Source organism: Labeo rohita, chromosome 8 (assembly GCF_022985175.1).
Source record: "Labeo rohita strain BAU-BD-2019 chromosome 8, IGBB_LRoh.1.0, whole genome shotgun sequence".
Taxonomy (NCBI): domain Eukaryota; kingdom Metazoa; phylum Chordata; class Actinopteri; order Cypriniformes; family Cyprinidae; genus Labeo; species Labeo rohita.
Window position 1 is genome coordinate 25,916,419 of NC_066876.1, and position 14,784 is coordinate 25,931,202.

The 14,784-nt window shown below is 41.3% G+C and overlaps 1 protein-coding gene across 3 annotated transcripts in view; it reads right to left on the reverse strand.

Moving 5' to 3' along the window:
• Nucleotides 1-9,592, reverse strand: part of elavl4 (ELAV like neuron-specific RNA binding protein 4) — a 90,413-nt gene extending 80,821 nt beyond the window's left edge. The window contains exons 1-2 of one of the 3 annotated variants that reach the window (XM_051116587.1): nucleotides 9,002-9,587; nucleotides 8,306-8,434 (exon numbers count right to left, since the gene is read on the reverse strand). In XM_051116587.1, coding sequence (XP_050972544.1) covers nucleotides 8,306-8,434; nucleotides 9,002-9,049 — 177 coding nt within the window. In that variant the 5' untranslated portion in view covers nucleotides 9,050-9,587. Of the gene's footprint in view, nucleotides 1-8,305; nucleotides 8,435-9,001 lie in introns of all 3 variants that reach the window. The other 2 variants (XM_051116585.1, XM_051116588.1) reach the window with 2 other exon arrangements.
• Nucleotides 9,593-14,784: the final 5,192 nt, after the last annotated feature.

The following is a 14,784-nucleotide window of genomic DNA, read 5'->3' on the forward strand; positions in this document are numbered from 1 at the left end:
GAGTAAGGGGTGAAGTTTTCTCCCTCTGAAGCAAATATCTCTCTCTGTCAGAGGACATGAGTATCACCCAGTCCAATTCCTGTTCCTGTCACCTTCTCAAAGGAGAACCTCGACACCACATCAACTTTTTTTTGGCGGCTTCACCGCCAGGCAGCACTGCATGTGTCAGGCTGCTAAGCTCAGGCTCGGCTCACCCAGACGACGCTCACCACGTTTAGATACGAAAAAACCTGTCTGAAAACGACGGTTGCGTTTCGTAGCCGAGATATTTTGGAGGATATGGATTCAGGTAATGTTTGAATTATGATTTAACCAGTAAAAACATATATATCACTTGTATCTTTTTGCTGAGAGAGTTTCAGTGCTAATACATCAAGGTCAAAAATACGACTGCTAGTAATTATCATGCTGATTTTGATGGTGCTGTACTTATCATGATGACTTGTAATGAGTGGTTTTTCTGTTTTACATTAAGGAAAGCCTCATTATTTGTGGGGAAAATGAGATGAATGTGGCACCGGTGAATCCTTGAGCAGATATCGAATGCGGCGGGAGGCTCTCCTCGTGGCCAGTTCCAAACGAAGGTGACATTGAGTGAGACACTTCAGCTCTTTCCTGATCATTAACATCACTGACGATTCTCTCCATCTCATTTGCGTAGTGAAGTCACTGACGGTTGGCTGGAGGGGGACTGAGCAATGGTGAAGATCGAGTTGTATGACGCTTGGCTGTAGGGTGGCCTTTGCTGTGTTTGATCGCAGTTGGAGCTCTCCAGCACGATGAGGAAGACCGCTGTGGTCCATCTGGCCTGGTCTTTAATCAGTGCTTCCCTTCAGAGAGGGGGCCACGCTTTCACTGTGCTGACCAGGCCAGCTTTTGCTTAGAGCTACCACAAGATGAATGTAGCTTACTCGTTATATTCACTCCTCTGCAATGACGAATATCTATAGTGGATTTCAATTAGTCTGTAGTGAATTTTAATAATGCCGTGTTTTGGTGACTAATTATATATGTTTTACTTTTTAAAAGAAAGGTTGGCATAGTTTTGTAACTCTAGTCCCCTTACATGCTAAACTAACATTGTACCATTAGACTAACAAATCTACATGTCTCGGATATGATAAATGGCAATCATGTAGTAGTTTTTCAAAGCTGCACCGACAGAATTTGATTCCGAGCAACTACTATGAGTTATCTGAAAAAAGTATGTCATTTTTAGCTCATTGATATTATATGTACAACTCGTATCTCTAGGGTAAAATCAAACAGAAATGTGCCATCGATCTCACTTTTTTCCTTTCCTCGTTCTCCCTGTTCCCCCACCTATCTTTCCTTGTTTGTAGATACTCCATCACCTTGTCTTTCTGAGCCCTGGGAAAAGCATCGTCAGTATTTCTGCACCACTCCCCTCCATCCATGCTGCCTTTCTCCCAGAATTCATGGTGCTTTACTTAGTCAGAGAGCAAGACGAGAGAAAGGAATAGATCCAGAAAGAGAAAAAGATACAAGAGCCGCTAGCTGTAGACAGAAGGAATGCCTTAAGAAGCAATTAGCATATGTAACTTCTCCCCCCCCCCTCTGCCTGAAACGGGGTTATTTCAGTGAGTTTGTATTGATGTTTTTGAACAGGCTCCATGGCAGAGCATTTAATGCTGAACACTGCTGTTAGAGAGAATGCATTATTAATGTGAGGGGAAACTAACGGGGACCAGCAGCTCCTCGGGGCTGTGAAGAGGACGGTTGGCGTCTCTGAGGAAGCAACACCACGCCTCAAAGGTCTTCCTCGGTAATGCACACATGCCAGGCATCTATCATTTATTCATGACAGTCAGGCGCCTCCAACTCCCTCGAACAATTAACGAATCAATGAAATGTATGGGCTCAGAAACTATCAATTCGGGGAAACAGCGCCGTTCGTCAACGTGTCAGCTCTTGGGCACAGGCTATCATTCAGGCAGAGAGCACATTTATCACTTTAGAAACAGCCTGCGTGTCATAGCAACGCGGATAATCCTACTACAAAATGGCCGCCCGATTCTGATGGATGATTGGACTTCTTTAATAACAACCGGTCGGGGTGTGACTGCTTTCCTTAATGTATTTAACATGCAGCCCTCATAATGGATGGAGTGTTTCAGGGAGTCTCTGGAATCTGTTGTCCTGTAAATAAACAGCAGCATGTTTTGTTCAGTTTGAAGGACCAAATCTGGTCCAAGTGGCCAGTTTAATTTTAAATCGAGAAAAGATAGTACGCTGTATAACAACTAATGTGCTCGGGCTGTAAAAGTAGACGTGTGCAAAGAGAAAGCGAGAAGAGTGAAATTGATGAATTACTGGTGCTGCTTTCTACACTACAGTGCCTTCGCAATTCCTGTTCAATTAACAAAACCATTAATTATAGTACTTAAGCAAGCCGGGGTAAACCAGACAAGCGAGCATTCATGCACTTAACACACATTCCTGCGTAAGCATTTAACGTTTCTCTTTTAAAAATCACTCCATCATCATTCCTGAAATACTGAATCATTAAAATGTCTATTCCTTTTTCTGGAAGAATAAAACAGCACCGGTGCTGGGAACCCCCCCCAAAAAAAAAAAAAAAAACACGAACTATTTTCTGCTTTTGGAAATACTGTGAATTTTAGTATGCATTCTCTGTAACAGTCTTGAGTGCTGGCTCAGCCATAGAAATTACTCTTCCTTTGTAATTTTTTCCCCTTTTCTGCTCTTCTTTTATTTTGTATCTTTTTATGGCTTTGTTTGAATAGTCTCACTTGAAACACAAAGCTCTCGCTGTTCACTGAATCCTCAGTTTTGATGTTCTTTTTCCCTGCAGAAATCACAGCCCTGAGACTCCAGATGAAGACTAGACCTTTATTCTGTACGCGGAGAGAGGTACGCGAACGTGTTTTTCTTTGGGGACCATCATCGCCAGCACTCGCCCCCTGCTGCTGAAATCACAGGCTTTTTACTTCCAGGTCATGGTGCCTGTATCACTCACGCTGACCCCTCTCTTCGCTGACTTTTTTTAGCTGTCTTTTCAAAGAGAAAAAGGGGAGAGCTTTCAAGACCTCCAATCTCCCGCTCTCTTCATCAACACCCAGTCCCTGTGAAATCATCAAAAAGTAAAGACAGTGAAAAAAAAAAAATCACATCTTTCCATACTGGCTCAGAGATTCAGTAACTGTCGTCCCTGGAGGAAGAGTCTTCCACTACATAGGCACAGGGGCCAGATGTCACCTGTCCTCCCAGGCGAGTGGAGCACTGGTGGTGCTGAGACTCAACCGAGGCAGGCTGCCCTGGTTCTCTCTCTGCCTGGCTGGAGACACCTGCTCCTCGCCTCACTGGTGACGGCCCCCAGTAGAGCTTTTTTCATCTACTTTCACATGCACCAGCATCCTGAAGCGCTGCGGGTGTGCTAGTGGATACATGTAAGTGAGGTGTGTTGTTTGTGTGTGATGTTTATGTGAGATGCACACACAAATGTGCTCTTGTGATGACAGTATGAACTTAATTTCATTACATTTGTTTCCTAATGAGCACTCTCATCCTCTTTTCCTGCTTAACATGCTTATGCCCGAAAACACAAAACTGCCAGCGTTTATGGCTCTGCAGCCAGATTGCTTGAGCTAATGCATCCTTAGACACGTTTCATAGGATATCCAGGGTCCCCTGTGTATTGTAGCTCGGTTTGCCCCTTTAGTTAGATCCAAACTCTGTATACAGCTAGGCCATTACTGCAGTCAAACTATTCCTGAGCATACCTTCCCTCTATTTCATATTACAATCTTTATTATAGAATAGAACAGATATATAAAATTAAGAGTTTTTTCTGGTGGACACAAACTGCGCATAATTTTCTGTTGTTTTGTAGAATTGAATTTTTTGTGCCACCGGCTGGTGGAAAAACATTTATCCAGAGTGTACCATCCTGTTGCCTTATTTTCAAATGTTTCAAAAAGAATGCATTCGAATAGAATGTTTTACTATAAAAATTGGCTGGTTGAATGTTTTGCTCAAGGGTGGTAGCTTATGGAACGCCTCTTGTGGCCTTCGAATGTTCAACTTTTCAGTTACCAGCTCCAATCTTTAACCACTAGTCTACAGCGATAGATAGATAGATAGATAGATAGATAGTAAACATTGTCTCTGTTAATGCCTCTAATATTGGCATTAGTGGTACTCAGTGGTACTAAGACAAAAAAAGATCTGATAGCAGTTGCATTTTCTTTCAAAATGTTTTCATATTTCATTTTTTATAGCCTGTTTATCATCATCAGATTAGTTAAATACAACAGCAGCAACAACTATTTTTACTTTGGTTTCACACAGTTCAGAACATGCTGTTTGGTTTCTCCTAATTTCACATCTATTTGCAATCCATATGAGCTCAGAGCATCACTATAATGCTCACACAGTATTTGGATGCAGTTTTGTGCAACATTTGGCGTATGTCTATTAAAAACAGGTGGTCCTGCATCGCTAGTTTACGAAACAGGAGTCTCTGTTTCTGCACTCTGTCATTTACACATGCACACACACGCGAGTCTGAGCAGCGCAAGGCGACTAATTCTCTCCCGAACGCCTTGTGCGTGTGTGCGCAGTGACCGTTGAGTGACCCACAGGTTAAATAGCTCATTCTTGTGGCCTTTTCTTCCAAAATGGCAAAGCGCCCTGACAATAGCGGCGGCCTCTGAAGCTGCAGGGCTCTGGGCTCCAGATCTTTCTGTGTGATGGCTCTGCCATTTCCACACTAGACCGCACTGAGGCTATCCTTGACAGAAATTAAATCTGGATAGAATATTGATGGGAAATACTTAAAATTCCCAGCAGCAAGAATAAAGCGCTAGTGTCATATTTGGTTTAACACAGTAGCTTTTGTGGCAAGCTAAATATACACAGAAGTAAAAAGGTATTGATGTCGGAATTCTGAGGTGAACGCTAATAAGGAGAGACGTCCTGCTAGAAGGAGAAAAAGGTTCATATTTTTGAATGGGAAGTTGATCCACTGCAATCTACTGCCATTGTGTTGCGAGATGTGAATCTTTTCACAGTTGATGAGTCTGCTTTACTTGCTGCTCGGCTGCTCTTGTAGAGGATTCACACACGCGCGTACACGCTCGCTACGGCTTTGTGCGGGGGTAGAATGCTGCACCTGTTCTCAGTACAGTTAGGCTGGGGTTGAGCAGCACAAATGAACTAATTTCCAGGGCTACATTGAACAGAGAACACTGCAATCACAGCAGGAGGAGCCTGTCGAGCCGGCAGATGGGCAGAGCTAATCATTGTTGTGAAATAGAGATGACCCTGCCTATCTCTCGCACTGCCAACAGACATTTGCCAATCGCTCTTCAATTCCCTCTCCTCTCCCCCTCATCTCTGTTTGTTTCTCAGCTCCCTCCAACGAATTTAGGAGCGAACGTAACCTTCAAAAATGGCTGAAAATGAAGTTAGAAAGCGAGTACGCCGCGGTTTGACATAGAGCAGCTGTAACCCGTGGACTGCTGGAGCATGTGTGTGTACATGAACAGCAATCCAATCAGCATTGGAAATTTTGAATCTAGCAAATCTGCATGTGTTTGGATTAATACCCGTAACCCTACCAAGTCAGATGTGGTTTTGTTGGAATGTGCCGTTTTTCTCGTAATTGTACTTTTTCAGAGGTTTTCATTATTTGTGCTGAATGCTGAAAAATGTTTTATAATTGGAAATCACACCGTATCCTGCTTAGCGCAGTATCTCGAGTGGCAATGTGTCATGCTTAATTAAAAAAAACACTGCGGTTATTAACCGTGATTAGAAATCATTTCAGTGTCTTCTGGATGTTCGAGAACCCATGAGAGTGCTTGGCACGAGAATACCAAAATCAAACATAACTACTGTTATGTGCTGCGTCTGTTTTGCCACTTTTGCATATAAAATGTTTTATTTTTATTCAATTATTCCAGATTGTTTACAGGTATACGTTAAAGCTTGCTGATAAATGAGCGATCTCTGAGTTAGTGATCCATTGCTTCTCATGATTATGCTTGGCTTTTTAATGTCAGTTTATGTTCGTAAGAACAACTTCGGATGTATCTCAGAGTGTTTTCATTGCTTGATTGATTTACTTAATCATAAAATACAATCATTACTTTGATATATGGATTCTACACATGCTGCGCATATAGAAATATAATTGAAAAAGCTGCATCCAGATGGAACGTTCTAGTCGTTTTCCTCGGCAAGATGTCTGAGAGCAATCTAATGCATGTAAAAAAAAAAAATACTGTCAGAGAACTAGAAAAGAGAATAAAATCTCCCTCTCACACACACAAAAAAACGCCTTGACAAACCTCTACCTCTTCCCTGTACAATGATTTAATGTATGCAAATTATCTGGCTTCAGTTAATGAAGGCACAATTAATCACTGTAACGATGGTCTGATTTAACCTGGTTAATTACAATCTGAAATGTGAGTTGTGTGTTTGCGGATAAATGTGAGTCACAAATGCAGATTTTTACGAGAAGAAACAGTCCAGCAGAGATAAAGACATATTTTCCTTCTCCCAAATGAATAAATAGCACAATTTATTATCCAAATGAAGCGAAAATAAAAAAGAAAATTGGCAAAGGTCTATTGTATATCTAGAAATAAAACTAATAGTCACATATAATGTACAATGTTATTTTATAACAGTAAAAAATTATGCCAAAATAGCAGCTGAAAAATATAGCAATGTTTTATTTTTATCTTTAACATGAAATGTGCAGAAATGGAACATTAAAACAGTTTGTTGACAGTCTCCCGAGGTGGAAAGAGAAACAGAGAGAAACTACTTCTCATTAAACCATCTTAAAAAAAAAAATCTACTTTTGATAACTGAATCAGTGTTCTGCCAATGTTACAAATCTAGAATAACACTTTGCGCAGTCACGCGGTTTCCAACGACTAGTGACGCATATGTATCGCTGTCGCTAATTTTCATTATATATTAAATGTTGCATAGATTTTCTGCTTTCCCAGGCCAAATAGTGACTGATTGCTGCATGCCAATGATTTTCCAGATTAAATGTTGTAGTTCAAATGAGAATATTAGTGGTTGTGACTTAACATGCCTTGTTTCATTTTCCTGTCTTCTTAGAGCTGGAGAATCACCAGGATGAATATGCAAAATGTTTCAAATCCCTGAGCTGCGGAGGATTTTAAGGCAAGTGTGTACACACACCTCAAAAAGGTTGCAGAGAAGGGTTTAAAAATCTGCTCTCTCTGCCTATGAACACCCAGCTGCATGCGATCGCAGTGTGTGTACGTATACTTGCGTGTGTGTGTGTGTTTGTGCACTGGCAGAGGAGCTCCAGTGCTGTCAGTATGAGTCTGATTTGTGTGAGAATGTGGTGCGGCTCCAGGCAGGCAGGCTGATCCTGTTTTGTGGAGACGAGGAACGAGAGCCCATCACAGATTAGACACCCACAGTTTCGTGTCGATTTAATGCACCAAGTCAGGGATTTATTCTTAACCGACCGGCGCTTACAGCACCAGCCAGCCAGCCAGGGCTTTCCCATCTCTCTTCCCCCCAAGACTGTAGTAGAAGATCAGAAATGACTGAATGAGAACGTAAAGGACGGTTATCCACTAGCTCCAGACTTGAAAAACACGTTCATTATAATCAGGAAAAGCCTTAGCCCCCTATTTATGTACTAGTATGGCCACCTATCAGTGGAGAAATAAAACAACTTAGTTTTAATGTGCTACAAAATACAGCCATTCACATATTGAAGTAGTTTTGTAACTGACTGCTTAGTATAAGACACATTTCAGTTTCGCACGTTTCCAATCACGTTTGTGCTAAAAGGCTGCACAGCATCAACACAACACATTTGGAAAGTTGTTTGAAATTCAGAATGATGCCCGAAACAGACAGTACATACAAAAATCTGTCCTTTAGCCATCTAACCTTACTATGCTCAAATGACTTTAAGCATACACACTCACACACACGCGGCGCACTTTCAATTTCAGGCATCAGTACACCACCGCACAAACACATTCTGAGCAGGAATACACAAACAATACACTTACACAAGCTGCTTTTTCTCTCGCAATCTGTCTCTCTCTCTTTCTCTTTCTCTTTCGCCCTGGCTAACTGATAGAAAGATCTAGTCGGAGTGGGCGGCCGTATCATCACACAATGAGGCATGAAAACATTGGCTAATTCAAGCCTAAGGGCTGCACACATTTACCTAAATGAAGTTAGTATTCTTATTCTACAGTGCCGTCTATTTTCTGATTCGTTTGTCTGACGGATTCGTCTATCCTCTTACCCCCAGCGCCCTGGCCCCCAGTTGGCTGGATGGATCTCGGGGGAAAAGCAGCGAGCCCATGCCTGGGAAGGAGCCTTCCGCCTGGGCTACTGCCGAGTTCTCTGAACACCTTACCATCATCTTCAGACACTGCTCGCGAGGTGCGCGTTTACAGGGAAGAGGAGAAAAGAAGAGAAGAGGAAGAGAACAGAATGCTAGCCAAGGTGGTAACGAAATATACAGGCTAAAGAAAAAAGCAAGAGGCGGAAGGAAAGAGAAAACTGGACTGCCACAGTGATAGAGAGCCGTGTGCTTACGTTCACATTCGCGCTACACGCACGCACACACACAAACACGCACGCACACAGTCAGTGCAAGCCCCAGATGGGCAAGTCATCAAGCAAGCTCAGCAGTTACAGCTATCTTGCTTTGAGTAAATGAGAAAATGAAATGATTGTGCGTGGGAGAGGGAGAGAGAGCGAGTCTAGTCTCTCATCCATTACAGTACGCCCGGAGAGCAAAGAGGTTCTGCCTTCAGCTAGCAGCCGTTTAACTGGACCTAAATGCTCAATCCCTGCACATTCATTTAGACCTGTCAGCTGCCACATTTAGAAGCATGGACACACTGATAAAACATAGAAACGTTACGCACGACGGAATAATGAACACACACTTAGAGAAGTGAGGTGACAGAAGAAGAAAATCCAATTCCTTTACCTCATTGCTCAACAAAGCAGCGTTCAGTGTTCGGCTGATTTCAAACATCTTGTTGGCGGTGTTTCGTTTCTTGTCGCTTTTTGGTGGGGCTTTTTTGCGTTCTCGTGGCTCTACGGCTCCTTTTTCTCTACTGGAAATGGGAATCAGTCCCGAGAAAAAAAAGAAAGAAAAATGAACAGATTAAAAAAAAAGAAGAAAAGGAAGGAGAAATCCTCTATATGTGCTGTCTGGCTGGATGTATTTTCTCCTCTCTCGCGCCCGTGTTTTCTGGTGCACCTCTGTTAAATGTGGCGCTTGTGCCCTGGCTCACGCCGCACGACTGAAGAGTCAATATTTTTTTTTTTTTTTTTTTTTTTTAGCTCCCCAGAGTCAGCACATTAAAACAAGCAGTCGGTCTGCCGGGCTTCTTCCCTTATCTGTCCTCCACACACTCGCTCGCACAATGCGTTCCGATCCTCACACTGCTCTCTAGCAGATTAGTTCGTCCCAAAACATAGCTCTTAGTTTAAACTCCTCTCTCTCTCTCTCTTTCTCTCTCTCTCTCCATCCTCACCCTTTCTCTTTCTCTCTCCTTCCTTGCTCCCTCCCTTCCTCACACTCCCTCTCTCTCTATCTCTCTTTACCCCCACCCCACCCTCCACTCGCTCCCTCTCTCTATTTCTCGATCACGCTCTCCTGCAGTTACAGTTCACAGTGTTACCACAAGGTGGGAAGACTGTTCATAACAGACATGACACAGGCACATCTGCCTTTCCTGGCTCATCTTTTCCTCTCCGTTTGGCTTCACGGCTCTCCTCCTGCTGCTTGCGGGGAACACATGATCGCTTTGGCACCCGCTCACCTCCGTTCTCCTCTCTCTCGCCTCCCCCCGCGCCTCGTGACAGCCGCGTTTGATGTATGGGAACGGGGTTGATTTATAGACCAATAGCATTAAGAAAACTTTGACCGGTGGCACCTAGCTGGAGAAAACCCCTGATGAAATGTTGGTATATCGCTCTCAGAGAATACGGACACGTCTCTTCCTCTGAAATGACGTTAGAGCAAGACGTTGGTATAGCTACTCAATGCTTTGATTCATTGCTTCACATAGCTACATTGACTGCAAAATGCATTTGGACACTTACGTATGAACGTAAATATATAAACGCCACTGCATTAGATAACAAAATATCATACCAAGTGGTATTTAATTTAACGAAAGGTTGCACAACCGTACATTCTGGTTGTCAAATGTCAGCAGAACACGTCTATGCATACGCCTGTGATTCATACTAACATTACCTGACCTTGGTTAGTTCGGAAGGACTACTGTCATTTGTTTACATATACTGCTTGGTTTAATACTGTGTTTGATGCAGTAAAATTTATACATTTTAAATGTGTAAAATGTGTTTTTAAATGGGTTTAAATGTTCAGATACCTTTTGGAGTCATATGTATGAAGCAATGGGCATAATGCGGATTATTAAATTGCATAGACAATTTTTGCCTTCCAATTGTGTTGTGTTGGTATTTGCTAAAATATAATCATGATTCAGAGGAAGTATTCTTAAAAGATTAAGATTTAAAAAAGTATATTATACAATAATAGATAGATGGAAATTTAAACGCTGATCCCCACATAATGTGAAAAACTGGAGGATTAATGACCTGTCCTCTCAATAATTAAACGTCAACAACAAAACCCTTTAATTTTGTTTGAGAATGGCATAGAATAATAGATAACCTGACTCTTGTCTAACATTTGTGAGGTTATTTTCTGTGCAGCCTTTTTTGTAGATGAATGCAGTAATCAAAAAATATTTAAATCCTAATATTTTTTTTAATTTTTTTTTTTTTGTATAAACAACTGGTTTTAGTGTCTCATGTTCTCAACTTTCGATTTTAAAATGCGTTGTTTTAGGTTCTTTTATAATTCCTTTATATAGTCTACTTCAAAAAGTATGAGCAATCATGAGGTCATTGTTATTCATTGATTTAGTCATAGACTCGCAGATGTATTCCCATCAGCCAATGACTGCGTAATACTGTAATCTTACGATTAAAAAAAAAAGTATTCAGTATGCATACTAAATTAGACTTTCACAAGATGTTTAATTTAAAATATTTAGCTGTAATTTAAAAAAGTGGATAAAATGAGTTAAGATTAATTATGCTATTTTGTGCTAAATAATTTACTATTAATTGTTTAATATTAAATATCATATTGTCTATGGCAAAGCCTAATCATCATCTGCAACGGATGCAGCTAAACTCAGGTACAATACGAGCCCAAAACCATATGTTTTTCTCTCAAAATAACAAAGCAGGCAAGAATAAGTCATTTTCTGCCTGTTTTGTTTCTCGAGAGTGTGAAAAGCGGAGGTTAGCTGAAAGTGAGTATGACTGCAGGAAAATGAGCTGTTTCTTTCTTCCTTCTTTTTTTGAAAACTGCGTATGGTACAGTATGATCTGGTCTCCAGGCCCCATGAGAGGCGTGTGTCCAGTTAATAGCAGCCTATTGACACCGACCCATCTGTTGGGGTGGACCGAAGCCAACTGAAAAAAGGGAGATGGAGAGAGAGTTGGAGAATGAGAGCGAATGCTACCATTTTTACGTCATAGAGGGTGTGTATCTGCGCCTATCAGCCATTACTTAAAACTGCATCACATTTGGTTTATGCTATTACTGAAGAGTTTGTACCTCCACAGCGTCAACATGGCAACTTTTAATGCTAAATCTATTTAGAGTAATATCATTATAGCCAAATCTTATGAAGTTAAGAATCCACCCAGTGTGTTGCACGCTACTAAGGGATCATGTAAAGAGCACTGTTTTCTCACTCTCACTGTAATTACGTTATCGACGTTGCAGGATTTTCTATTTGTCAAGTACCGTAGCCTATCCTGGATTTTGTCGTACACAACAAACCTGGTTAAAAATCGCTCAGGAGATGGTGTGCGTACGTGTGCACGCACTGGGATGGGCTGTCACTTGAATCATGGAGTCTACCGCTTGATTCCAGAGTCATCTGCCTCTCATTCTCCCTCTTCTGTCCGCCGGGGTCCCAGGAGGATTCTGATTGCTGTCTCCATAGTGACTCTATGTGTCTTCATAAAGCCTGTTCAGAGCCTACCGCTTCTCCTGTGTGCTGTCTGTTCCATGCAGATGACCTGCCATTCACTGCAAGGGACTCATGCGTGGAGTCCCAACATGGTCCGTCTAAAAAGGGTTTCCCTGTACACCTCCAAAAACATGTTGGAGACGCACACCCACACTCACAAACACTCAGGTTGACTCTCCTCATAGCGCTTGCTTCAAATGCCTCCAGCCCAAAAAGAACGGCTCATCTTTAATGTTTAACTCAGTCCAGTTTTGCCATCCCAGTCGTTGGCGTCACACACGACTCACGTGATTGTTAGCAGCGGAGTCGGTTATAATGGTGGGGTAAAACTTATTTTGATGTGGAAAAACATTGTGTCTCGTGGGAACCAATTAAAAAATCAGAGGATCAAGAAGTGGACTGTACTTCGCTTTTGTATTGTATGATTGATGGGTTCATTAAATCATCTGTTCACTTGGCAGACCGGATGACAGGACCAGCGTGCGGAGAAGAAATTCTGCTTTTGCAGGAACGTCATAATTGTCATAGGAATATCTGCTGTGATTCGGTTTTATTTCCTGCTTTTTTTGTTCGCATGTCGTGAAGCATGCGCAGACGTCTGCAGACACAAAAGAACGAGGAGGGGATCTATATTTTTGTCGCCCGATTCATAATACGAATTGACAGTCTCAATAAATAAACAGGGAGGCATGGAGCCAGATAATTGGAGATGTTAGGGAATGACATACCATGAAGGACAGCTTTTCAATTTTCAGTTTGAAGGGTGTACCGTGCAGCACAATTCCTCATTATTTAAAAACAATCAAACTACCCTGGCTGCCCTGCTGGTTGTAGTTTGCCATCAAATATGATCGCGAGGAAAAAATCATTGCCAATTTTGTCTTATTAAAGACGACCCCCGTTCTCTTCATCTGCTTCTGACACTCGCCGCTCCGCTCATAACCTGAAAATTAGCAGCTGAGGGTCTCTATGCCTGTGTCCTCCTGAAACGCAAGTCATATGGTTGTTCATTTGCAGGCTAATCAGAAAGCTGCACTATTAATGGAAAATGAATGAGGTCGGATTTGATTGTGGTTGATGGCATAGGCTATGCTCCAATTGTCCTGGAATCCATACACTTTAATCAATCTATATTGAGAGACAGCCAGTGTCGGTTGTGAGGGACATTGCAATTTTAAAATATGAGACACTTGAAGAGACCGTTGATGACTGCAATCTCTGTCCTCACAATATAGGAAAAAAGAAATATCAGGTTCAAGGTAGCTAGAGATAGTAATATTTTTCTTTTTTTCATATTTATATAAGGCCTAAATGATGAGCGCTTACCTACTTTATTTCTTATCCAGACTCTGAGGGTGAATTCCATTTGAAAGTGAGCATCACTCTATCCTCGTCACTGCGAAGGGCAGAGCAATTTAAGCAATTTAATGCTGTATGTGGCTATTTGAAACATCCTACACAAAGCCATACTTTACTGACGCTGTATTATGAATCTGAATGTTACCTTGATGACATACAGTAACAAAGTTCATGTTTACAGATTAACATTGCTGTGGCAAATAAATGTTTGAATTAAATATGGCCTCTGTGTGTCATTATAAAATACTTTTTACACATTTATTTCACCTGGCTGTTTCTGTGGTGCTTGGTAAAAACAAGCATGATTGTTTAAGAAAAAACGTCTCCGAAATATTCCTGGTAGGATTAAATCCCGTAGTATCTGACATAAATTACCTCAAAATGAATTGTGAGGATGTGTCACCCAATATCGCATGATCGTAAATGATAAAATTACATTCTTGAAGTGGCTACTGAATGTACCCTTGGCTAATTGGTCCCTTGTGAGGGGATTCAGTTGCTCAGTGGCATCCACATCAGTATTGCAGTCGAGACTAAGTTGAGAAAGAGACCAGAGGATCAGAGTCAACATCAAGTCCAAATGATTCAAAGTCAAGGTCAATAACAAGACCAAGATCATAACAATAGAGATAAACTTACTACAATGCTGATCCACATCCATATAATGTTTTACAGCATACCCTTACAAAAATTAACCATGGTTTTACTACAAATAAAACCAAAAAAAAAACATGCTTCCTATAGTTAAACCATTGTAACCACAAATTAACCTTGGTCTTGCTACACTAACCGTAGTTTAACCATGGTATTTGTAGTAAAACTATGTTTATACAAATAGTAATGCGCCCAAAAACCCATGGTTACTACACTTTTACTACGATAAAACCATGGTTAATTTTTGTAAGGGTAGCTTTCTGTTCTGTTTCCCATTGGAACAGGAAGTTTGGCAGTTCTTGCCAGTAGTCTGTAGGTATGTCACAGCCATTAATAATAAGTTGCTACTTGCTAGTTCTACATTTTTAACTGTTTTCCCTTAAGAGAAAATTAAACTTTTAAGAGTACTCTTGCAAATAGTTGGCTTCAAATCAAATAGTCTTGAACTTAAAGACACAAATCCCTTAACTTATTTCTTTTTCAGCCATAATATAGTGGATGATATAGTGGATGTTATAGTGCATGTTTTATTAGCAGCTAATAAAGGGCTTGGTCTCTGTAAACACTGCTGACATTTCCTCTCCATTTGGACGCTTTATATGGCTGCACAGCATCATTTGGCGCGTTGTGGGAAGACATCCGTGTGGCTGGGGGAGCTGTGCGCTTT